Source organism: Linepithema humile, chromosome 5 (genome assembly GCF_040581485.1).
Source record: "Linepithema humile isolate Giens D197 chromosome 5, Lhum_UNIL_v1.0, whole genome shotgun sequence".
NCBI classification, from domain to species: domain Eukaryota; kingdom Metazoa; phylum Arthropoda; class Insecta; order Hymenoptera; family Formicidae; genus Linepithema; species Linepithema humile.
The window spans coordinates 4,319,873-4,345,642 of record NC_090132.1 but is presented as its reverse complement, the minus strand read 5'-3'; the positions used below and the strand labels follow the sequence as shown (position 1 = coordinate 4,345,642).

At 37.4% G+C, this 25,770-nt stretch overlaps 2 protein-coding genes and 1 long non-coding RNA gene across 14 annotated transcripts in view; 1 reads left to right on the top strand and 2 right to left on the bottom strand.

Annotated features, from left to right (window-relative positions):
* The window catches only part of LOC105675522 (2-phosphoxylose phosphatase 1), a 38,141-nt gene extending 29,859 nt beyond the window's left edge, over positions 1-8,282 (top strand). The window contains exons 1-4 of one of the 3 annotated variants that reach the window (XM_012372737.2): positions 1,709-2,166; positions 4,566-4,733; positions 5,027-5,592; positions 6,589-8,282. In XM_012372737.2, the coding sequence (XP_012228160.1) occupies positions 4,568-4,733; positions 5,027-5,592; positions 6,589-7,317 (1,461 nt within the window). In that variant the 5' untranslated portion in view covers positions 1,709-2,166; positions 4,566-4,567 and the 3' untranslated portion in view covers positions 7,318-8,282. Of the gene's footprint in view, positions 1-1,708; positions 2,167-2,898; positions 3,343-4,565; positions 4,734-5,026; positions 5,593-6,588 lie in introns of those variants that run through there. The other 2 variants (XM_012372735.2, XM_012372736.2) reach the window with 2 other exon arrangements.
* LOC137000086 (uncharacterized) lies at positions 5,799-6,714 on the bottom strand. The gene is made up of 2 exons (XR_010890383.1): positions 6,574-6,714; positions 5,799-6,247 (listed from the first exon to the last, which is right to left on the bottom strand). It is a non-coding gene; the product is annotated as an uncharacterized lncRNA (long non-coding RNA).
* A 437-nt stretch (positions 8,283-8,719) lies between the features above and the next one.
* On the bottom strand, positions 8,720-24,971 carry LOC105675409 (golgin subfamily A member 4-like). Of its 10 annotated transcripts, none has more exons than XR_010890380.1 (20): positions 24,582-24,971; positions 24,231-24,353; positions 23,874-24,131; positions 23,451-23,621; positions 23,033-23,368; positions 21,221-22,957; positions 20,631-21,119; positions 19,993-20,127; positions 19,495-19,778; positions 18,618-19,282; positions 18,272-18,399; positions 17,434-17,490; positions 16,586-16,753; positions 15,693-15,761; positions 14,871-15,185; positions 11,976-14,797; positions 10,916-11,699; positions 10,350-10,723; positions 9,564-9,681; positions 8,720-9,356 (listed from the first exon to the last, which is right to left on the bottom strand). XR_010890380.1 is itself a non-coding variant. In XM_067355751.1 (19 exons), exons 1-19 carry the CDS (start codon positions 24,642-24,644, stop codon positions 9,675-9,677), a joined length of 8,985 nt encoding a protein of 2,994 aa, XP_067211852.1. In that variant the 5' UTR covers positions 24,645-24,971; the 3' UTR covers positions 8,720-9,674. The 10 variants fall into 10 exon arrangements, 8 of the variants coding, with proteins under 8 accessions (XP_067211852.1, XP_067211847.1, XP_067211848.1 ...); XR_010890379.1 differs by having other exon boundaries at positions 9,564-9,955; positions 24,582-24,969; XM_067355751.1 differs by having other exon boundaries at positions 8,720-9,681.
* Positions 24,972-25,770: the final 799 nt, after the last annotated feature.

Below are 25,770 nucleotides of genomic sequence, written 5' to 3'. Positions count from 1 at the left end.
ATAGTGAACACGGAACAAATGATCTGTCAGCTGCAGTCAGCACCAGGAAACTGGTTGGTGCTTCTTTCTTCTGCGGATTCTTTGAAAGTTCGATCTTTTCTTATTTCAGGTAAGATTTTTCATTGGGAAAAATCAGGTTTGATTTTTGATCGAAGAACAAAGAGAGAGAGAGAGAGAGAGAGAATTCATATAATTAAATTCGGTACTATATTCTGAAATAATGAATTCTTCTAAAATAATACAATGTTAGATAATATTCTCTCTCTCTCTCTCTCTCTCTCTTTGCTTTGCAATAATTAATGCGACTACATTGTTTACAATAATTAGCACAAAATCTTTCTGAATCTAATCGTAAATTTATCTAAAACAGAATCTATCTTCGGAATAAATATCTTCTGGAAATTGCTTAGCTTAGACAAAGAACTGGTTCGAAACACTCGAGTATCAATTATATCATGCCTGTCAAAATATCGACTTGCAGCAAGCATATTACGAATTCAAAGATCTAGACTGCTGCGCATTTTGCAAACGGAGGTGCTCATTATCATTACCGCAATGACGATCGTGACGATCGTGACGGTGGCAATGATCTTGCCAAGGCTGCGAGATCAGGCGGGTGAGACGATGATAATAATGATAACGGGACGGGAAGGGAAGGGACCGTCCACGCTTGTGCGCAATCGGCAATCCTTGAAAGTGCCAGCTGCGGGAAAGATTTTGATCCGGCGATCTACAACAATTACGCAATAACCATATTCTAAAGTTCTAAAGTTTGCGCGAATGTCGAGGGTAATGAGCGTAATACACAAAGTAACATGCGATGTATATCGCATATCTAAACATATATCTAAAAAATGCCGTACAGCTTGTTGCAGTTTGTTCCTCACGATAATGCTTGCAGTTTGTATCACTACCGGATGTTCTCTCAGTCATATTAGATCACTAAGGGACTTAAACTAAGAGAAATGACGGTTGCTCCAATGCCAAGGCAGCGATAGTTACAGGCTGATTAAATAATTTCGACGAATTAAACTGCATTTTATAATTGCATTTTATAATTGCAATTTATAATTGCATATTTGGTCTCCGCTAATACTTTGTGTTATGACGATCGTTCTAAAATTTATTAGAAATCAAAATATTTATTTATTTTTTGAATTTATTAATACACGTATGCGCGATTCTAGTGCGATGGCATTTTTCTACATAAACTTAGTGATAAAATCGTGAGTAACGCGAATACTCTTGTATATTAATTTACTGGCATGCATGAGTATACTAAAGTGATGACTGAAGTGTGACTGCAGTTCTGCCGAACTGATTATACCCCTTCAAGCATTTAACTAATTCGTTCAATTTTGCGTCTATTTTTGGATATCATTACGTTGCTTTGCGTGATTTTTATATAATATTTTCGTGTGTAACACAAAGAGACAGGTATAAAACTTATTTTTGAGAAGATATAAGATAATATTAAATAATTATATTATTATAAAAGGACAACGTCGTTTATATCGTTGGTTTCTGCAATGATTAATACAATTGTAAGTTAAAGCAGCTTGATATTTAATTTTTGTTAATAATTGTAAATAATACGCTTATAAAACACGCAGTATAAATGTACACTTTGACAATTCATCTTATTAATACGAAAATCAATACACAACAGAAATAACATCCTCATTTAGCAAGGAATAATGTTCTCTAATCGGTTTACCAATTCACTTAGTCTACTTGAGATATCTTTTATTCGCAATGTTTTCAAAGGGCCCTTATCAACAAAGAATATCACTCGTCTGTAGACCGTTTAAGTTTACAATGTCGCGGGGGCGTTCAATTACCAATGACAGTTGCGTGGCCGGTGCGGTGCTATGTTAGTAGACGGGCGTGATTACTCGCGTGTAACCGCGCCGATGTAACACGCGTCAACTGCCCTGATATGAGAACCCGAGACTAGCCATCAACTGCTGAACAATCTAACCATCAGTCTTAAACAGAATATATTTACGGCTGGACCGAGAGAGCGCGGCCGGCAAAGCCGACCGGTGACATCAGCATCCGCTTTCCACGTCGGCGGGCTTTGCTTTTCACGGTCACTCATTTGAGGTGCCTTGCCCGAATTAGAGATTTGCGTTGCAATCTGTAATTAGAATCGGCGTAATCACAGTGAGTTCCATTGTTGACGTAAATACGGCTATATATGGGGATCCTGGCTGCGATCGTAATGAAGGGCAATTCTAATCAGATGCCGAACTGGGCAATTTCGAAAATTCAATTAATCAGAACGAAATCAGATAACATCGGACCGGTTTATTTTCGGATTGTAAAACATTTGATACACGATGGTATCGATGCGCAATTGTTATTGTACGCGAAGAGGCAGCGTTATATCGTTACAAAACAAATAACGCGAGATCCATAAATTCTTGCTGCGAGATATCAGATTTTCAATAAATTTCGACCATGAGAGCAGAGCGTGTAATTTCGTATTATTATAATTCTGCATTGTAAATGAGTTGTATTATAATTTGTGTGGCGGAAAGAGATATCTAGATATGCGCAAAAGTCGGCCGGATTGAGAATGCTGAGTAATCCGTCAGTCATCCCCGCTTCAGATCGATCAGCGGTCGTCGGAGAAAGTTCATTATTACATTCGCGGATCTATTTTTAATATCTCGCTGTGCGAGAAACTCCATTCTCGACGGGACGCGTATAACCGACCGGCTTTTGCTGACCGGGCTCTCCGTCTGATAACTGCACCGATAAAGGAGGGTCGATAAACGTCGTGCGAAAGTCACCCCGCAGACCGACTAGCCCGTAACGCGGAACTTGGTCGGCTCTTCAGAGTGGAGGGTTGATATCGGGTGGCGGCGCCTGCGCCCCGTGGCGCACCCCCACAAATCCATCCGCCGTTATCGCCATGGCAGAACCGGCAGTTCCATCGCTGACGGACGCGCACGGGGTAGTCGGCGATTTCTCCCGCTGTCGCAACCACTGTCCGTCGGCTGTTTGCGGCCGCTCGTGTCGATCGTCGCGTCGATCAAGGTGCGGAACGTCGGCGAATATGCGGAAAGTGTGGTCGACGGGCGTCTGAAGATGCAGCTTCGATCGGCACCGAGCGGGACGGTAATCCAGTCGCGTCCGCGTCGCCTCGTCGCTCCTCGCCGTCGTCGTCGTCACCGTGACGGGACGTCGTTGACGCTATCCGCCCTGCGAGTCGGTCCCACCGCGGGGCCCGAGACCGCCGAGGGATGCTCGCGGAAATGGTCCGGTTGTCCTACCAGCACAGGGCGTTCTACTGCTACGTGATTCTCAGCGTGTGGATTTTCCTGCTGGTCGCTGGTAAAGAAAAAAGAAAACGCAATCTTGTCCGATCGACAGTTTTGTGCATTGCGGCGAACGCGTTTTCGCGGAATGTATGCAAAAATCTTAACAGCTGAAACTCGCGGAGATCGATATTTACGTTCTGAATGAGCACTGATGATCTCGATGCGGGCACGCGGAATTTATTTATATAACGCCAGAAACGTGCCAATTGGCATCTTATCGTGCTTGTAGGAAATTGAACTCGTCGGAATCAGACGGATCTTTGAACACTCGGTAAAATGATCTCGCGTTCCTGTAAATCGCTGGATTCTACAATCTTTAAAGTTTTATATTCGGTCGGGTATTTCGAGATGATTGGATATTTAAATCCGACACGATTACCGGTTATTTATTAATATAGAGCAAATCGCATGTAGAGATGTGTTATAGCTTAAACGCTTCTCTTCCTTACCGCTTTAATAATAGATTTATTATAATAGAACAATCTAATTTTCCAATAATATCTGTGGCTATATGTCGTCACATGTTATTGGAGCAATGATTGTCTTGTTTTCTTTTCTAAATGAGGAAAATGTTCAATTGCAGTTGTTTCAGCTGCATATCAAGCGATCATAAAACATTTATTGAAACTTATTCAATAAAAAATTTTCTGTTAGTAATAAAATTGTTTAATATAAATTTATTACAAATTGAATTATTTTTTCTTTTGCAGTGTTGATATGTATTATCGGTTTTTTTTTAATTTGTTCATTAATTTCATCGCTTGTCATCTCCAAACCATTCAACCCTGGTTATATCAAATTTTTCAATAGTATCAAATTTTCAATTCAGCACATTTTCGCCAACTCATCATTTCATGGAACGTTTAGCTGATCTTGTTTCCTAAACATTTCACATACTCATTACATATACATTAAACATTCATCTTTAATATCTTCCGTTAAAACCGTATAACAGTAGTTTGCACTCGGAATCGAAACGAATTATGTTACATCTAAAGAAAGTCCGAGTCAATTGCTTCTTAATGTTTCATCTCCTATCATATCCGATAGTCATGAATCTATTTCGCACCTCGATATCTTTCTGAAATCGATTTATCACAGATATAAACGTGTTATATTTCGCCCAATATATTTTACCCGTTGAAAGCTAACTAATATAAATCATAAGAACAAAATCAATAAAATGAGATTGTTACTTAAATTGTTGTTTAAAAGCGATTTTTTTCCATCATACAGGTATGTACAAGTACATCGGCGTAGATCAGAAAACTTCGGTACAAACGAGAATCATAAACAATGATTTGTCACTTCGGGAATTCCCGAGAAATTTAAAGCCGGATGCAAAAACGAAAAAAATTTTTCGCTTTTGCAATTTGCCGCACGAGATAACCGCAGAGACCGAAGGTACGTTATACAATTATCACAAGATTTTTATAAACGCGCATCAAAACGGAATATTACGACGATAGAATAACAAATTAAACGGTTTAAATATCACAAAAAATAATCGTTAAAGTTCTTTGCAGATAATAATCGTAACAAATGATAAAGAAACGTAGAATTAATTCCAAATGCATGCCTTAATTCAGTGTTAAAGAAAGAAAACACCATTTAGTGTCTTATTTGAATCGCAAATTATCTTTCCTTTATCACAGTGCATAATTATACATACTTTAACGCGTTTTCTTATTGAATAGGAAAGCTCGAGGGCAATTTAACGCTTGGCGGTATCCTGATCTTTATCCGCCACGGTGACAGAGGTCCTTTGACACACATACGAAACATAAGCAGCATCAACTGCGGCGGTGATTTCGGTGGCGCGACGGAACTCGAGACGATCTACGAGAATTACGTGAATTTCGTGCAAAATGTGTCCAACTACTCGAAGACCGCGTGGGCCCAGTTTCTGGGCCCGTTTCATGGACTGCCCGTGCTGCCGGCAAACGCGCGCGATTGCAAGATCGGGCAGCTCACCACGCTCGGGATCCTGCAGCTTCTGAAAACCGGGATTCTACTGAGGAATGCGTATTACCAGAAGCTGAATTTCGGGAACGGCACCACCTTTGGCAGAGACGTCATTGTATACAGCACTTCCTATCGTAGGACTGTGCAGAGCGCCGTCGCCTTGCTCTACGCGCTCTTCGAGAACGATGGCTTTCAAAGTTTGGCGAGGATCAGTCTGCAGGAGAGCCAGAGTTATGCGTTTTGCAACAACGAGTGCGCCTGTCCCGCCGCTGAGAAATACTTGAAGCAGCATTTGAAGGTACGATCGTTAATTAAAACGTGATTAACTACGTATCGTCGATTTATATGTTACACACATATAATGCGCGTACTAGAAATAAAATCAAAGATTGTTTTCTATGAAATTTGAATGGACGACAGTTTTATAAATGATATAAATAACTTGTATTTATAAATGATTGATAAACATCAATGTCTTGCACTTTATAAGAAATGCATACACCGTTCAAGAAATGGAATCTTGTTCTTTATTAAAGACGGTTTAAAAACGGAATCTGCAAATGTCTTACTTAAGGGAGTTTTAATGAAATCTCATTCCAGTTTCTCAGAAACGTATTAAATAATCTGCATCAACATCGCTCTTCTTCCTGCTCTCTCGAGAAATCCAATAAAATTATGTAGGTCATTCTAGGCTTTCAGAAGTGACATGAATTTTTATTGCGCTATCTAAATAAAATTCTTGAAAGCGATAATAACTTGCTACGAAAATAAGTTTCGCTTTAATGCTCTTGCTAATCGTGCATTCCATGTGGCACGTGGAAATTTATCACATGTGATGCATGTGATAGTATTGATTTTTTCTAAATTAAAGTTGCGGGAGAGACTGCAACTCCAGTTCCAAGCTTCAGCATATAATTACAAACACCTCGGTGATTAAGATTCAAATGAAGATTCTGAAAAAAAAATAATGAGAATTGTTTGAACATAACTTTAATGAGCACACGAGAAAAGTTGATCAAAAAATTTGTTACAATTTCTAAAATTCATTTCATTTTATTACCAAGTTTGTTCATATTAAAATAATAACTTTTTTTTTTATATGTACAAACATTGAAAAGTAATCTATATTTCTGTTTTAAAAATAATTCACTCTAAAAATAATTTTTTTTATTTTTGAAAATAATCTAGTTTTCGTGTTCTCGACAAAGTGTACTCTAAGCCTTGGAAAATGATCGAACGATAAGTTCAAGACTGTGCAAGCCCAAGCATTACATGTTACCTCTATCTTTTCCAGGAGACTTCCAATCATCTGAAATCTCATCCGGCCGTTGGCGAGTTGATCAAGCAGGCGGCGAGCGCCGTGTTCGAGCTTCCGGATCAGGCCCAAACGTGCGACCCGAACACGCTAAGGGACGCACTACTAACGTACGTGTGCCACGGCGCCTCGCTGCCGTGCGTGGACCTCGACGCACAGCAGCGGACGTGCGTGAAGAGCGATCACGTTACCGGATTGTTCGCCTACACGGACTGGGAGTCCAAGCAGGCGGCCAAGAGCAGCAGCCGCAACAAGTACGGGCTGCTGAAGGCCTACGGGATGCTGCGCGGCATCGTTACTTTCATGCTGCGCATCATCTCCGAGGCCAGGCCAAAGATTGTCCTCTATTCCGGCCACGATAAAACCCTGGAATACCTCGCCACGGCGCTCGGCATAGTCTCGGACGTAGCGACGCACTACGCCTCGAGGCTCGTCATCGAGGTCTACAAGATCAATCCGCGGAACGACAATCGCCTCGCCAGCGACTTCTACTTCCGCGTCATCGCCAACGGCCGGGATCTCACGCCGAGGATCCCGTTCTGCAGGAACGCCAACACCTACGTCAGCGACGATGGAGAACAGCTCGGCAAAAGGGGCATCAAATTGTGCCCGATAGAGAACATCGTCAGGCAGTTGCACGACGATTACTTCGTACCGTTCAACGCGACGAACTTTAAGGACGCTTGTTCGAGTCATAAGATTCGTTAAAAGTGATGGGCAGATTTCCTGTAAGAAAATAGATGAGTTAAAAGCAATTGAAAGAAAGTCTTTTCGGTGGTAGTGAGCACCTTATCTTCGAAATCCGGATTTAAGATTTTAACATTTTCTTTTGGATCCCTTTTTATCTCTTTTTATGATGGCACTATTTATTGCTATAGATATAATTAAATATTAAATATGAAAAAAAAAAAAAGAAATAGTGATATACTCTATAATTTTAGGTAAGAGATTAATACTCTTAATTCCAATATCCGTCTTAGGATAAAAATTAACAAGTGACAAGGTAGAGAGAAACATGAAATGTAAAGTCAATCTCCTAAAAAAATTGATAAATTTTTATCAATTCTTTTTAATTCATCTACTTTTCGCATAACAAATTTATCTATCGACTGTTTTCGAACAAGTTTTTAAGCTGCACTATGCGTTAGAGCTAAATAATAAACCGACGTGAAAGTAATTACTAATATTAACATTCGAAGAAATTTAAGAAGAGCTAATCCCTCAATTTTCCTAATAAATTTTTCATATATGTGGCGGGGTGTGTGAATCACTTAAAATTCAGTTTTTCCGCCTAACAAGAAAGTACTCTATCTTCTATCGTGAAATAGTCAGATGTAAAATTATTCTTTTTGCCATATTCAAAACAAGATATCCAGCTCGAATTTTTCACATTTAGCTAACAATAAGTCGACGCACGGTTAAAGAAAATATAAAATCGTCAAAAATTGTAAGAAAATCGAAGGAAATAAAAAAAAAAAAAAAGAGTAAATCGCCATCTTAGCAAGAAGCCTTATCTTCATAGATTTAAACTCATAAAACTTTAATCTTTATCTTTAGATAAACCGAGAAACGATAGCGCTAATGAACCGATTAGTCGATTATATTTTATCATACACTCTATTGTATATATGTAAATACATGTAGTGCTTAGAGAAATATACATATTAAAAACAGCAGTCGTATTTCTTCTCCGATTATTAATATACGCGATCCTGACAAAAATACTAAGCAAGATTGATCATGTTTCGAGCAAAATATTTGTATCTTGATGAGTTTTTATATCTTTACCTCAAGTAACTGAAAGTTAGATATTTGAATCGATTTATCGATTTCGTAACATTATGAATAAAACTGTTTATGTTTAAGAATTATGTTAAACAAAATTTCCTTCGCAGAATTACTTTCGGCGAAAGAAGTGCATTGTAATATTTGTTGGTATAAATTCCGAATTTCGTAAAATCTTGTAAAAATGAAAAAAGTGCAGATAGTGGCAAATTTTCTGTACAGTGATTATAAAGCAAAATTTTTGTGCGAATGCAGAGCAAGTAGTGATAATGTTTCGTCCCACAAATGCGTGGGGCATTTGTACGTTTAAAAACCAGCAGTCACGTGTATTAAAAGATTGATTCTTTATTACAGATTTCAGGAAAAGTAATATTCACATTACATGCAACTCGCGATATATAAAAAGCTTATGACAATCTGTTCGTAAATAAATAATGAAACGCGTTTTACGGCGTACAAGGCACGCAGGTTTACATATTTGTACTACCAACTATATCTATATATAACTTATACTATATATCGTAAATAAAAGCAATGTCCAGACGATTGTGTTTATCGCAGAAATTGCTTCTATTCCGCTAACGATCAATAAAAGCCTCTCATGTGTCTTACAATGCTAAAAACTACTTTACATGCACACGTTCTTCTTACTTATTAATGAAGTTACGCCTGGTAAATGACGCCTCATAATACACAAGTGACATTTTCAAGTTACATCACCGTGATCAACAAGAGAAAGATACCGTGAATCAAAAGTCTCGTACGAGACGGTAACGATAAAAACATATAAAACCGGCAGTCTATTACAGAGTCCGTATAAATGCCCAGTTTCGATTATTTCCGGTCAAGCTGACGAAATTTACATTTTTATTTAGTTGTTTAACGATCAATTAGTACGATGTAAACCGTGCAGTCGAACGGAAATAGAAATCCCATGCAGATCGATCACTGACGACTGCAATCTAGTACAAAACATAGGACGTGTTTATTAAAAAGGGAGAAAAGATCTAATAAACGACGAAGCAGAATTAAACGATCCAAGAATATAAAAAATTCAAGGACCTCAAAAATGCACGTGCATTGAACGCGAACGATAAGATTGTAGATTATCAGTGATAAAAAATTTCATGAATTTTACGACTTAACAACGAATTTCAATGGTCGCTTACATTGATACTTTCGAAATCTCAAAATCCATGGATTCAGAAATATAAAAATTTTAGATCAGAGTCATCCACGTCATCCCAAAATTTAAGAATCGATGTCTACGTCTTCATGATCTAAAAACTGGAAAATTAGAATTGTTAAAATTGAATTATCAATAAACCGTTTTAAAAAAACACGACCTATATGATGCACTTTGAATGATTATATGATATTTGCAACGCTAACACTGTACAGTTAAACTTCTACACATGTACTAAAAATATATATGTAATGTTATTTTGAGATAATATGACTAGGTTCGGACTCCTCCATAACTGAGTCGAGTATCTCTTGGAAATTTCTTACTTGCTGGTAATACTGCTCGAGTGTAAAACCACTCAATCCGCTATTTCCACTAAAACATAAAATAATGATGGCGTGACAAAATATGCAGAATGTGTGCTTAGAATTTCATCGAGCAGACGAGACGAGTCAAATGTCATATTGCTGAGAAAAAAACCAAGCTGATAAAATTGAAAACACTATTGATTTAAAGACATTATTGATTTAGACACATAATGCATACAATGATGGTGAGAAAAATGTTCCGGTGATGCACCTAAATATAAACCCAAAAATTGTGCTAATAACTGTGGCACATATCAAAGTATAAAATAATATCTATTTAATTAAAATACGTTTTTGTCGCTGGGTTATTTCCTTATTTTTACTCTAAAATTTTTTGATAATTATATCTTCTATAGATCTAATGAGAATATATTTGACAATTCAATAATTGCCTTACTTACTTTGTGGTTCTTTCTCTCACGGGCGGCGAATGATTTAACGCTGTTTTTCTAACGGGCGGCAAATCGATCAATTGACCCACGTTACCCATGATAGCGTTAGCGCCCACCCGTTTTCCCGTTCGCCAGCGTTGAATTAACCACTTCATTCTGTGCATACTGATTATCGCCAGAACGGCAATCCTGAAACGCACTTTTTTCTTATGCGACATTCGCGTGTAAGAGCGTTGATCTTGAGTCAATTGCGCAAGCACGCACAGCGTATTTTCCTCGCAATATTGATAAGTGCCGAGGATGCATAGCAAATATTTTTTCTGATACGCCAATGCTTTCCGTCTGCTGTCCACTCGTAGATATTGGCCATAAAAGTTTTGCAACTGAAATGCAAATTTTCATATTGTTACCAAGGTATAATTACAGTTAATTAATTTCAACGTTTACAGATTGCTACATTATCAAATAAAAGTATTAGGCCGTTATTGACGATGTCTTTTAGTTTTAAAATGTAAAAATTAAATCGCACGATTTCTAATTATTAGAAATTATGATTATTCAACAAAATTTAATACCCTCTCAATGGGAGCTGTTTGCTGGCTTGAAGCTTGTGTACTTTTCAATTCCTTTACTTGTCCTTCGAGCTGTTTCATACGTTGCGTCAAAATTTCCCTCTCTACCCTTACTCTGCCGAGTTTGTCCTCCAGATAGCTCTTTTCGGCAGTGTATTTCTCGACCGTCTCGTTCAGTTCTTTATTCCTCTGCGCAAAGCTAGAGCTCACCAGTTTGTGCCTTATATCGTCCTCTCTTTCGGTCTTTAAGTTCGACTGTAGTGTTTCTATCAATTCCTTCAATTTCCTCTCTTTCTCTTTCGACGTTGTCAGTTTCGCGATGAGCTCCGTTTCCCGTTCTTTCCAAGATTCCACTGTGCGCGCAAGTTTCAGCTCCCGATCCGAGGATTCCTTGAGTTCTTGCTTCGCAAGTTTTATATCAGCCTCCAGATCTATCCTAGCCTCCCGAGCGATACTAATCTCTTTGCGCAGTCCTTTGATCTCTTCCAGTTCGACATCTCGTTGTTCCTGCTTCTTGCCTTCAGCTTCGGTAAACATCTTTAGCTGCTTCTGCAGATAATTGCATTCCTCTTCCCGTGCTTTCAAATCATCCGCAGTTCTTCGCAAATCAGCCTCCAGAATCTCTTTTAGACCGTTCGCTAACGCTAGGCCGCTGATCAGTCTTTCCCGTTCTTCGTCCGCGATTTCCAGCCGCTTCTCGCATTTGTTCACCTCAGTTTCCAGTCTCTTTAAAGTCACTCGCAATTCCGCATTATTCTCGCAATTCTCCTCGACGTTTTCACTTGTTCTGAAATGTAAAAAAGAAGAAAGATTATAGGATATAGAAAATTATTTATCAAATTAATTTTAATTTTTTAACTGCTTTATGCCGCTACTGTATTCTGTCAGCATAAATATTTGTCAAATATATCGAACAATGTGTTTATTTAGTTTATTCACTACTTTAAATAAATTGTGATTTATGAATAATAAAGGTAATACGAGCAAAAAATCTATATTTATAATATACAATATACTATAAATGATAAAAACCTAAATAAATTAAAAAATAATTAATGCGTACCTTTCCAACTCGTCCTTTGTCACGTTTCTATTGTTTTCAGCTTCCAACAGTTTCCTCATTGATATCAACTTTGAGTCCAGATTAATTTGTTCTTGTCTCATCAATGCCAGATCATTGCGAAGCTTCTCCTCGTTCTCCAGGGAAACTTGCAGCTTCTTTTGCAGGTACTCGACTAACTTGGTGTCCTGAACTCGTCCCGCTTCCGTTATTCGACGATTCTCCTCTATTTGCATTCTCAAGAACTTCGCTGTATTTCTCTCCGACGCGAGCTCTCTATCCAGTTTGACGATCTTCTTCGTCTCCTCTGCCAAATCCGCTTTCAATTGCAGAATACGATCTTCGTACTCGGCGATCTGATGTTTCATTATGTCGCGCTCGACTTCTAAGTCGTCTTTAAGTCTCTTCAGTATCTCATTATCCTTACGAAGCTCATTCAATTTCTGCTGATGTCCCTCCGTCGTTCCACCCGCAACTTCCTCGGCGTCATCCTTAATGACTTCCATAATCTGTTTGTCCAGTCGCGCAGAGAGATTCAGCTCGCGTTGAACCATATCCTCGATGTCGCTGTCATCTTGAGAGCGTTGCGCGGACGAATCTTTCAGCTCCAACTCTTTCTGCAGGCTCTGCACTATGTCCCTCAACTCCTCATTCATCCTGCGCTCATCCTTCAATTTCCTTCTTAGTTCCACAATGTTACCCGACTCCTTCATCTTACTTTGAATCGTTTCCAGCGCCCGATGCAGACTCTTGCTGTCGTCGCTCATCTGCCTGATCACCTTGTCCTTCTCCTTCAAGAACTCTTGCAGGTGATGGATCTCTTGATCCTTGCTGCTAGACGACGACGGCGACGACGTGCCCGACTGAACGTCGCTCGTCCGCTTCGCCATTTCTTCCAACTTGCGGATCACCAGATCCCGATTGTTCAGACCGTCCCTCAGTCGCTGGATCTCGTCCTGCAACTCGGCGATCTCTCGCTCGCGCGCGTGAACCTTCATCTTGAAGTCGTACAGCTGCTTGTTCTCGTTCTCAATTTCTATGTTGCGCGTCTGGAGAGTTTCAAGTGCGATATCCTTTTCCAAGGTGAGTCTCTGCAATTCTTGCAGCCTCTCCTGCAGCAAGAAGTTACTCCTCTTCGTCTGATCCCTTTCTCTAACTTCCATCTCTTTCTTTAACTTTGTATTCTCCGTGTTTAACTCCGTGATGATCTTTTCGTTCACCTGCATCCTGTCTTTTTGATCCTGAAGCTCGTTCGTCTTCAGTTTCAGGATGTTCTCCACTTCCTCCAAGTCCTTCTTTATCTTACCTTCCGACGCCTGGGACAGTTCGTACTGATTTTTATAGAAATCCTTATCTCGCATCAAGTTTTCAACAGTTTCCTTAAATTCGTCTTCTATGTTCTTGTACTGCTTCTGCAAGGAAGCCAACTCTATCTCGTATTTGCCCAAGAGATCGGACTTCAATTCGAGCTCCTGTTGCAGAGTTTGCAGCTGATACGACAGATTTTCGATCTCCTTCAGTTTCTCATCGAGCAGTTCTTCGGCTTGTTGAGATTCTTCGCTGACGTCGTTCTTAGGGGACGATAATTTTGATTCGCCTTCGACACGCTGCAACTCCATGTCCGAGTGACGAATGCCATTGCTGAAGCTGAGCATATCTAATTCCAACGGGGGGACCTGCACGTCCATCCTGTCCATATCGAGCAAAGGCACTTCCAAAGTGTTCAAACTGTTCGTATTCAAGGTGTTCTTCGACACGGATGTAGGAACTTTGAAGCTGGAGACATTGTGCGACGTTGCGTTCGTCACATTAGTCGTTCGAATAGCTTCGGGGAATTCCTCGCATTCCGAATGAATGGAGAGGATATCGCTCAACGTTCGCGCGCTGTTCTTCGCCTCCGCTTGTTTCGTCAACTCTCTCAGCTGCATGTCGTCCAAAGCGAGCGACGAATAAGCGTTTAATTGCTTCTCCTTTTTAGACAGTTGCTCCCTCAGATGATTAATCTCCTCGTTCTTGTCGCCCAACATGGTGTCGATCAGCTGCGGCAACTGCAACTCCAATAGCGTGTGCTGCTCCTGCGCTTCGAGTTCTATCTGCAATATCCGCTTTTCCTCCTGAACGACCTTCAATTGATCCTTCAGCTTTTGCAACGCGTCATTTTCCGCTCGCACGAGATTTTCCATTTCCATTTCTTTCTCCGTCATCATCTGATTGACTCTCTCGAGCTGCGCTTTCAGTTCCTTCAACTCCATCTCTCTATCGGCGATGGTTTGCTCCAAGGAGTGATATTTCGTTGTAGCTTCGTGCAGCTGTAACTCCAAACGGGACGTTGCTTGTTTCTGGGCGAAGGGAGCGCTTTGCTTGTGTTGCTCCAATCGGCCGCGCATCGCTTCGATTTGGAACAACTGCTCGGACGCCGTCTGGTGTAAAATCTCCTGTTCCGCTAACAATTCCTCATTCTGATTCTTTATCGCTGTCAATTGCATCTCTAGATCTTTGATCCTCTTGAAGGCCACTTCCTCCGCTCGCGCGTGTTTCAGCATTTTATCTTTTAACTTGAGCACTTGATCCAGAGGCAGCATCGGCGGCGAGGACGGATCGTCCGGAGTCAAACACCTCGTCGCGTCTATCTGCTCCCTGATCGAAACATCTTCGCTCGGTTGGCTCAAGCTCAAATTCGAGCCGCACATATGAGCGGATTCCAACTCTCGTATTCTTTTGTCCAACTGATTTTGCATCTCGTGAAGCTCCGCTTTAATCTGCTTCAGAACGGACGAATTGACGTTGAAGTGCTCGGAGCTTAACTTGTGTTTGCTCAGTTCCTCCTGAAACGTAAACAATAATAGTCTAGCAATCATTTTTCTTTTGTACATTATTTATGTATTTCATTCAACTCACTTGCAAATGATTGATTTGTTCGTTCAGATGTCTGCTTTCGCTGCCAGACTTGATAGCATCTAGCTCTTGAACCAGTTCTTGTTGATTCTTCGTCTGCGCGGTTATCACAGTTTCTAATTGGCCGATTTGCAGTTGCAAGGACTCTTCCCGTTCAATTTTGACTTGCAGCTGTTGCTCCAAATCGGTAATGATGTCCCGCAAGACCCATATTTTGTCCACCGCTGCCTTCAACTCACTTTCCTTCTCCGATTTCTTCGCTTCCATGTCGGATATTGATGACGACATCTCTCTCATCTGAGATTCAAGAGCCTCCACCTAAATCATAAATTGCATACGCGTATAGGCACGAGCTATCAATCCATCGATTTTTCAGGATATCACCTAAATGTCCAGTCAAGCGTGACCCAACATGTAAAGCGTCGAGATATAATGTATGGTATCATATCTGGTTATGATAATTTTATGTTAATATACAGTGGGTAAAAAAAAGAAAAATTATATAATTGATGATAAAAAAAAATAATGTCATTATTAAATAAATCAAAATTATGTAAAAAAGTTGAGAAATAAAATGACCAAAACATATGAGTCTATCTATATAAGTAGCCTGAACTTTTTTTATTACATCACATTTAAATGCATTAAAAGCATTTAGTTTTTATGAATTATTTAATACACATAAATAAATAACCAACATAGTTATGTAATTTGTTAAATAAGATTTTGGCAAACCTTAAATGCATGTAGCTTTCTTACCCACTGTATGTGAATGAAAAAACCAGAAAAGATAAAAAAAATCAATTTATATACAGTGTCACTCACAGCTGCGCCGATGTCAATCGCTTGAAGCTCAGGGATGTTTGAAGTTGCTTCAGATGATAGCTCAGACTGCTTTGTGCGACAAACAGAAAACCCAAACCAGAGTGCAGAAAAACTTGTGTTAATACAATTAGTAGTGATGCGTGACACTAATCGCTGGCGATAAAATTAATTTCCGAAATATAATTGCCCTTTCAGTTCATAGTTACACTTAATTTCTATATTAATTATTACACTATTTTCAAGAGAATTAATTAAGAACTGACTGCTGGTCAAAGTGCATATTCCACAAAATGATGCTCATTTTCTATACTGTGCACTATAAGTTTTGTATCTTAAATTCGATCTCGTTTCTTGCAGACATGTGTAATACTTTCTTTTCCCAGCAATCTTGATTGTAAGTTAAGTATTGCGTTAAATAAACCACAAAAACCTATAGTTAAGTTTTGAAAAATGGCAGTCTTTATGCCAGTTAAAATTTCCTGGTTAGTGCAGCAACTATTATAGTGAATTCAGAAATTTCTGAATTAATTTAATTAATCCTTAGTTAGCCATTGAACTTAATGTATAATATTTATGTTTTAATTCCGATAATACAGATCTCTAAGCTTTTAGATTCTGATACCTTAATGTTTTTAAATCTAAGAGAACGACATTTCTTTCTTAAAAATAATTGTCTCATAGGTATTGCAAAAAAGTTCTCATATATTTAAAATAATGTTCAATATCGTAAAAGTATTTTATAAATATTTTAAATAGCACCAACTAATTAAGGCTTAATTAAGGAAATCCTAAAGCTAGCCAGCAAGTGATTACGAGAAGCACATCGTGTTTACCATTTCTGCACTTAACAAAAAATTCGTTACATTAAAAAATTTTTTTAACAAAAATTTTACCTCTGAATTAATACGCATATCTCTCTCTTTCTCGCGCTCGCGTTCTTTGAGCTGCTCTTGCAAGAAGTGTATTTGTTTCGCGGCTTCATCTCGCTCCATTTCGCGCTCGCTCGCTTGCTCGTCCAGAAATCGTCGTGTCGCTCGCAGCTGCTTGTCCGCAGCTTCAATCTAAACAAATGTAACTTCAATTAGAAAAAAATTGCAATTAACAATACTACACGTGGCAAAATTAAATAACTGTCAAAATAAAAGAATTTACAAATTTACTGCTCTATTCAAACCACACGGTTTGTACATAACACAAGTTATATATTTATATATACATATTGTTATAAAAAAATAAAAAAAATAATGAAATTTTATCACAAATATGTTTCTAGTCTAATTATTGTCTTCAAGCTAAATATGCTACCAAAATTTTTACAAATATTCAATAATTTTTCAAAGCTATACAAACATTTTTTATTAAATGTAAAAAAGTTATGTTAATAGAGTTAAAAATTTGGAGAAGTAGATGTTATTGTAAAAGAGATAAAAGGAAGTAAATATTTTATATATTATATATAAAAATATTTCAACATGTCTATAATACGGCATGCAGAGCAATACAGCATGCAAACACTATTATATCTTGCAACACCATGCAACGAACATCAGCAAATATAACAATTACACATACTATTTGATTATGATAAATATGTGCATTAGGTTTAAAAGTTAGAAATGGATAAATATAATATTCTGAAAGCTTAACTGCGGTGGAATGTTGCTGTATTAATTTATTATGGCCAATTTGGTAGTAACTTACGGATAGCGTTTACAATAATATTAGTAATTCTATAATTTACCTTTTTGCAGCAAACCCTGTGAATGTATGGGGTAGGAGTAGGTTCTAAAGGTACCTGCTGGCAAGACAATAGAACGCCAATCAATCTTTTAAAATCTGCATCGCAGAACTTTGCACTTTTGATTTGGAATAGAATTTAAAAAAAATATGTTTCGGCTGCCACATACGTGGACAATGTTTAAATTGGTGGCTATTTTACAAACTGCTCGAGGAATGCTAAATATTTTGTACAGGGTGTGTGAAGAAAAGTGAATATATCAAATATGTAAGTTTATTTTTGAAATAAATTGCTAGAACATTTAAAATATAGAATAAATCTAAATATTTGAGGCTTAAAATTCACAGAATGTAGATGAATTTAGAGATTTGAAATAAAAGGGTGTACAGATTCAAAGATTTGCGAGGTAACGCGTAGAATTCAGAAATTCCAGGATCAAAGGACGTAGATATTCAGCTTTCTTAAGACACTCTGTATGTAGTGTGCATAATAAAGCATGATTCCTTCTAATCCTTATGCTACTTATTACATATAAAATATTAAAATAATAGAAAGTATTAACAAAAACCTTTCCACAATTGCACTGTGTAAAAAACGTGCGATAGTAACAAAAAAATGTGTTCGTGTTAATTGTTGCTATGTGATAAAAAACACGTATGAATAAATAACATAAACGCGAAGCTTGTAAGATACAGAAGTCTATAGATTCAATAAATTATAAAGACAAGTTTTCAGTGAACAATGCATCGCAATATTCATCACTGTACTGGCATACCAATATCGAATAATCAGAAATCATGCAACGACGCATTTCGAGCGAGAATAATAAATGAAATTTTACCTGTTGCTGTAAATCTTCTCTCTCTTTTCTAGCATCATCCATTAGTTTATCGTTTTGTCTGCAAAGCTCCTCTATTAATTGTAACAAATAAGACGCGTCACCGCCGCCGTTTGACAATACGTGTCTAGCTGCAAATTGCATAAAAATATGAAAAATATGCAAATATTTAAACTGTACAAATACATACGAAATAAAATAATCAATACCATTTATAATAAAAGTAAACATTTTTATTTCCATAAAATAAAAGTTATTATTGATTAGTAATCATAAGCTTGAAAGACAAAGTCATGTCTACTTTTGATAAGTAAGTTATTAATGAATATAAAAAGAGATAAGAATTTACCTTTTTCTTGCACTTGCGAAAAATCTTGTAAAGCAATGTCGCCCCTGGAAAGATCACTTTCGCCATATCCTTCCGTAATTACTTCTTTTTTGTTTTCTGCGCTGATCAACTTTTGCTGCAGTTCCCTTATATGCAATCTTAACTGTTCCGTTTCTTCTTGATAGGTAATTATTAGAGTTTCAGCTTGGTCCAGTTTTAAGGAAAGCTCTTCATTAATTTTCCTTGCTAAGAGAGCTTCCTTCGATGGCGACGACGATGGCGATTCGCCACTTGGTAACGAAAGATTGAGGATTTGTGTGCTATCCGACTTCAAGCGTCTCAAAGAAGCTTTCAACTCCTTTCTTAGTATTTCGTATATGTCTTCATCAATTAAACTCTGCAGTGTCTTGTTATCGCTGTTAACGATGGAAGTTATTTTGCTGGATTGTGGAGCAAAATGAACTCTTTTAATCGATTGGTTGGACGAATCCTTCCGCTGTGTCGTAGATAGAATATTATCATCCTTGCTTAGATTTCTTTCATTAGTGAAGACAGATTCTGTCAACTGTCTTTTTAAAACCTCGTTGATCAGAGTGTTGTTAACTTCTTCCTCACAGACAACGAAGTAATTGACTAATTCTCCAATTAAGTTCTTGAGAGTTATACATGTTTTCCTTAGGTTATCCCTGTTAAAAATCAGATATATAATTAAGCAATAATGTTAAATAATACGTATATTACACAATAAACTCCAAAAATCTAAAATTTTTATTTTAAAATTCAATGTTAAAAAAAATTCGAATATTAAATATTTTAATGCCAGACAGCTTTAAGTCAACATCTAATTTTCTAGTTGATCAATCATAAAATAATATTTTCTTCGATAATTATCAATCACCTTTCTTCCATGATGCTATTTTCTGAAGATCTGACACTGCTGACTTCTTGTTTGTTATCGCCATTCTGAGTATTTGTTTTAAGAACGGCAATTTCCTTTTGATGTTGCTCACGCATTTGCGTCATAAGGCAATCGTGTTCATCTTTCAGACAAGCTAATTCAGCGCTATGCATTTTTCTCAACTCTTGGATTTCTTGTTTGGCGTTACATGTGAATTTATCTCGTAATTCTAATAACTCAGCTGGCCAATTGTCTTCTTTGTCTCCCTCTACCGATAATAGTGTCTGCACAGTCACAAAAAACTCAGTAAATATCGTGTAGTAAGTTATTGAACAAATTAAAAGAAATATTAACAAAAATTTTTATAAAAATGCAACATAGTAATACATCCAAAATTTATAATTATTTAAAAAAAAATGTAATCAAAATGTAATTTAACTAATGTTATTTTTTATATTTTACTTTTAATCAGCCCATTTTCAGATAATTTAAATCTACCTGAATTTTTTCTTGAAGAGCGGTGACAATATCCTGTCTAGCTAATGCGATCTGCTCTGCCAATTGATGATTATATGCATCACGCAAACTCGATAATTCACCATTTTCCAATGCTTCCCATTCTGTCTGACAATACTGCATGCAACAAAGTCACACAGGGGCATGTTAGTCACAATTCAACAGGAATTAATTATAATAAATAAAAAAAATTATAAAGATCATAAGAGATCATACTGATAAAAGAAATGTCTAATGCTGATTAATGATGCACACTGACATGCATTTATATTTTCACACACATTCTATGAATTTTATGACATAAATTTTTAATCCAAAAGAATATGTAAGTAGTTTGATAAATTTATTCAAATTCTAAAAGAACTTTGTTAATAAATAATATAATAAATTTAAACTTTTTACATTTTAAATTTAAATTTAAATCAACTATTAATTAATGTATTTTAAAATATAAAATTAATACACTCATTGAAATTTGGGCCTTATTGAGAGGATTCTCGATTGTTATTAAAAACAAACAATTTTAGCTTATGACACGCATGAAATATTAGAGAAGTTGCTGTTGTCAACAAATCAGTATTACAAAACAAACTCATAATAAGAGAAGAATTTATCCTTACCTGATCCACAGCGAAAATAGTCGAACGTTCCAACTTCGCCTCGGTGTCGCGAATTTGACATTCATACAACTCCTTTTGTTCCTCTAGCGCTTTCTCGTAGCTAGCTTTGATATTCTGAATCTCATTCACTTTATATTCCAATTCTTGTCGCAACGTTTGAAGAGTACCTTCGAATTCCGATTCGAGGCGTGTATTATCTTCTAAAATTTTGCCCTTTAAAGATTCATCAACGGCGCTGGGCGTTGCCGCTCGAGAGTTGGACACGTTCAAGCAATCTCCGGCACCGCCAAAATATAGATCATCCGTCAGCTCCTCAGTTTCGCTGTCGTTGTCGGAAATCCGTTTTGATTGCTGGCTGAAGATTTCTTCGGAATACTGTTTTTCCATTTGTAAACATTTCCGCTCGAAGTACGTCCTTAGCTCCTCCATCTCCTTGGCATGACGTGCCTCAAGTTCGGATTTCAAATCGTTCAATCTTGCATCGCCATCCTTAAAAAATAAAAAATGCTATTTGAAAAGGATAATTACAAAGAAACAAATATTGCAGGAAATTATGTTAAAAAAATCAAATAAAGATAAAATTGACTTGCCTTGAGATTCTGCAGCAGCGAATGAAGTCTGTCGATCTCTTTGGCAGAATCTGTTTTAACAGATTGCAGCTCCTTTTTACATCGATTCATCATATCTTCAATTTCCTGGCCAAGCAGCTCCTTTTCCATCCGTAAGTTATCCAAGGATCTTTGCAACGAATCTGCGCTCTCCTGTTGCTTTTGCAAACTGGTGTTGTCCGTGTTCTCCGTTTTATCCACCGCTATTTTCTCGCACAGCGTGTAATAACGACGTAGTTTGAATTTGACTTCATCTAAACTCGACTCGTCCAGAATCTGTTGCAGCTCCTTGTACAAGTTCTCGTTGTCATTTTTCAGATAACTATTATCTATTAACGTGCTGGCACTAGTGTTATGTGATTCTAGAACTTTTTTCTGGTCTACTGCACTGTGGTCTGATGCACTGTCATCCAAACTTTCGTTCGTTTTATGCTGCTTGGATGACGTAGTATTCAGAGAAGTATTAATTTTACTGCTGTCGCTCATCAGCAGAGTCTGATTTAATTTTTCTTCGAACTCAGCGCATTGAGCCCATGCGTTGGCCAAACCGCATCTTAATTCGTTGCACTGCGATTCCATCTTCTTCGCTTTCTCCGTCATTTCGGCCAAATCCTTCTTGCATCTCATATTCTCTGTTTCTTTCTGCTCCATTAGTAGCTTTAGGCTCTCAATTTCCCTCTGCTGATTTTCTATTCGCCGTGTCGGGTCGTTTTCGTTTTCGACATTCACCAGAGAAGTTGAAGTTGAACTCTGTAGATGTTCTTGAATAGAATTATCAGACGTTACACGATTGGATTGTTTCGATGAATTGACTTCCTGCTGCAGCTTGTCGCAAGTATTTTTCATGTCCTTCAGCTGCTTCTCGTAGACTTTTTTCGCGAGATTGGCTTGTTCTAGTTCGTCATTTGTCTTGAGCATCTCTTCTTCGAGAATGTGAATCTTTTCGATCAACAGCTTTTCCATTTCCGTTTTCTCTTCGAGTTTTTGCTTCGTCATTTGGTTCTGGACATTCTCGTCGAAAGTCTTGTACATGGTTTCGCCTAACTCGCTAATCGTACTGATACTCGTGGCATCAAACCGCGACAAGGATCTCTCCATTTCAAATATTTTACCACTCAAAGTTCTCTCGTGTACCTGACTGTTTTCAATCATGGACTGTGCTGCAGAATATCTGTACGATAGATCGTCCAACTTGAATTTGAGTGTATCGTTCTCTTGCTTCAGCGTAGCGGCGTTAAGCAAAGCCTGTTCCAGCGATCGCTCGATACTCTCCTTGGACTCCAGAATACTCATCGACGTGACGTGTTTCGACGTAATTTCCTCCAGTTGAATTTTATGCAATTTGATTTGCTCGTTCAACAATTCTTTTTCCTTTTGAAAATGCAAACTTTGCATTCGTCGTTCGTTTTCCGCCTCAAATCTCAATTCATCCAGTTTTGTTTTGTACAAATGAACTTCTGATTGAGCAATATTTTGCGACTCGGCCTGATTTACCAGCTCGAGCTTTAACGCCTCGATAGTTTTCTTGTAATGGGACAGTTGAGTTTGAAAAACGGATAATTCTTTGGCGTGCCTGGTTTCCAAGTCAGGTAATTCCTTGTTTAAACGATCTGCTAGTACTTTGTTTTCGTCCTTCAGAATTTGCATGCATTCTTCATGCTTGGCTTTTATATTCGAGATTTTCATATTCATTTCGGCTTCATTTTTCGAAGTTAAATCCTACAATTATGATACATGAATAATACTGTCCAAATTTTACAAAAGAATATTACGATAAAAGTGTTATAAAATTACCTTTAACTCTTGTTGATGACGTACCGCATTAGCATTTGTCACAGTGGTAAACTTGTTTAAAATATGCTGCATATCTTGTTTGATTTTATCAACGCGTGCTTCGTATTGTTTTTGCTGCTCTAAAGTTTCATCAATATTTAAATTTTTCTCCGCAGCACCAAGACGGATTTGTTCATTTAGATTATTTATCTGCATTTTGTAATCATTGATTTCCGCGTTTCGTGTTTCTCTTTCCATCTCTAATGTTTGTACATGTTTACGAATGTCTGTCAACTGTGCGTTTAATTGACGAATTAATGTATCTTGATCGCTCATTGTCGTTTCCAGAACCTCAATCTGAAACGTTCATAAAATCGTTTAGTATTTAATAATAATTTTAACAATTGCAAAATGTAGAAATGTGAAGTGTGCTATTCACCTTCTGCTGCAAGTTCACATTATTTATAGTAGGATTGGTTAGCTGCATTGTATTTAAGGCATTAAGCTGTTTTGTAACAGCATCTCTGGCAGATAACGCTTGTTCTAAAGATGATGTCAAGTGTTCTATTAGATTGTCACGTTGATTTACTGCCTTTTCAAATTCTTGCAGCTGTTTTATAAAAACACAAGATGTAACAATATATAATAATTTATAGTAATATATATTTAATATATATAAAAAGCAGAGTCTAATTGTTTAAGCTATCATTTTTAGATATTCAAAATTATAAATGCTTTTCTTAAAAGAAAGGAAAAGAGATTACCAAGCACAAAGAATAAGTATTGTATTAATAAAAATTTCTTAAAATTATGCTTTATAATACTAACAGAAAAATTGTATTCTTTTAAATGTGCAGCATACCTTTACATGATACAAGGATATAATATCTCTTCCATGTATACTGCTGCTGCGACTTTGTGATGAATTTGGAGAGGACGCCTCTGCTCGTAAATGATCAATTTCTGCATTTAATGCTCCAACTATAGCTTCCTTTCCTTGCAATAACTCTTCCAACTCTGCGACTCGTCCCGCAAGTCCTTCCAAATCAACATCAGCTTCTCCTTCACTTATACTAACACTACTGTGCGTTATGTCTCTTGAGGATATACCTTCATGTATCTAATATAACAACAGAAGACATATAATAAGAGATTAAAGTGTACTATTTGTATTAATTACCTAAATATTCATGCAATCTATTAGTTTTATTGTTCTTACATTGGACTCTTTAACATGCATCATGGATTTATCAATGGCCAATGATTCATCGTCAGACTGTTCTATATGCTCCACATTTGTGCTTTTTCCTTTGGCAGATTGCTGTGCCTTGTACTTCTCCAACTGCAACAATCAAGATTGTCATTCTTGAATATGTTAAATATTAATAGTACAAAACAATACATTCTCAATGCAGAATTTCTATAGTGTTTCTTCAAAAGAAAATTAATCAAACAGGAAGTGATGCATAAAACAAAAATTAACAATGTAAATAAATAAAAATTGATTTACTTGTGCAAACATAATAGGAATAATGAGTATATTAGTAACAAAAAAAAGAAAGATTCTCACCATTTCTCTGCCAGCCTCCAGCGAGCGTTTCTTTCGCTCGTCTTCATCCTGTGACGTGCTCATCCTGACGAATTTCGGAAGTCGACGTACATAAAGGATGCAAAACAAAGTTCTTTAACCGCCCATCTACCTTGTCATTAACTACATTTTAAATGTTACACTTCCGCATTAGCTAGAGTAATTGCTGATTGTCATGCGATTATCATGCACCGCGGTATCGCTATATTAATTGTCCGATCAAATAATAAAAACACAATTTTCAAAGAGAGAATAAAGCAGTTAGAGTTAATAAAACGCTCAACGAAAGCGGTTGGAAACGGTTGGTCTAAAACGGTCGCGCGTCAGTCATGCCAATTTGACGAATGGAAATTGTAAAATTCAGTTAGGAATGTTGCGAGCAAGTCGGTAATGTCAACTTATCGATGTTTGTACATTTATTAGCCGGCAGATTGCACTATGTGCATCAGTTGATCGGTAAAGCAACTTGTGTCGGTCTTTCGCGCGCATTGCGCATTTCTTTGGGTTTTTATAAAGTGATGAGAATTTTTCGTTATATCTTTTCACTATTTTTGGGAAAGCAGGATAAAATAAATATTATAATTTATGCAAATTTCTTTAGTGAGTTATAATTATGTTAATTGAATAAAGTTTGTGTTAAAATTCTCGTGTTAAAATCTCTCAGAAAAATATTAATTCTGAATACATTTCATGAATATATCATCGCATCAATAAAGATAAAAATAGAACTTACGCAAAAAAATGGCAAAAAATGACGCTGTCCCTGTTATAAGCTTCGCTTGTCAGATTTACTCGGATCTGCCATTGTCATTTCGATCAATACAAGCCTGTTCTGAACACGTAGATCCTCGTGATAATTTAATGACATGTCGTTGCGCGCAAATGCCCTACACGTTTCATGTGTGTACTTTTACACGTCGTTCCTTCGTGTCTTAATCCGATCGTTCCGGTCTATCAAGAATCGAGCGCGGCGAATTAGAGATAATGCGAAATTCACGAAGCGTAAAGGTAGGTTCAATTCGCTTCTATTTCGACGGAAGTTCCTGCTTTACAGACACGCAGCTATAGCGGCCGTAACGACGGCTTCTGCTGTTCTTACTATACTGGGTGGGCGCGTTTAACGATGCGAGTACTCACAATGATGTCACGCACATGTTCCTGATACACAAAG

What these genes read in the sequence shown, in the direction of transcription:
- LOC105675409 (XM_067355746.1), bottom strand. Translation starts at nt 24,644, where the DNA reads ATGAGCACGTCACAGGATGAAGACGAGCGAAAGAAACGCTCGCTGGAG. An exon ending in TATCCTTGTATCATGTAAAG is followed by an intron (nt 23,622 to 23,873) that starts GTATGCTGCACA and finishes TTTATAAAACAG; the next exon opens with CTGCAAGAATTTGAAAAGGC. An exon ending in ACAGGGTTTGCTGCAAAAAG is followed by an intron (nt 16,754 to 17,433) that starts GTAAATTATAGA and finishes ACATTTGTTTAG; the next exon opens with ATTGAAGCTGCGGACAAGCA.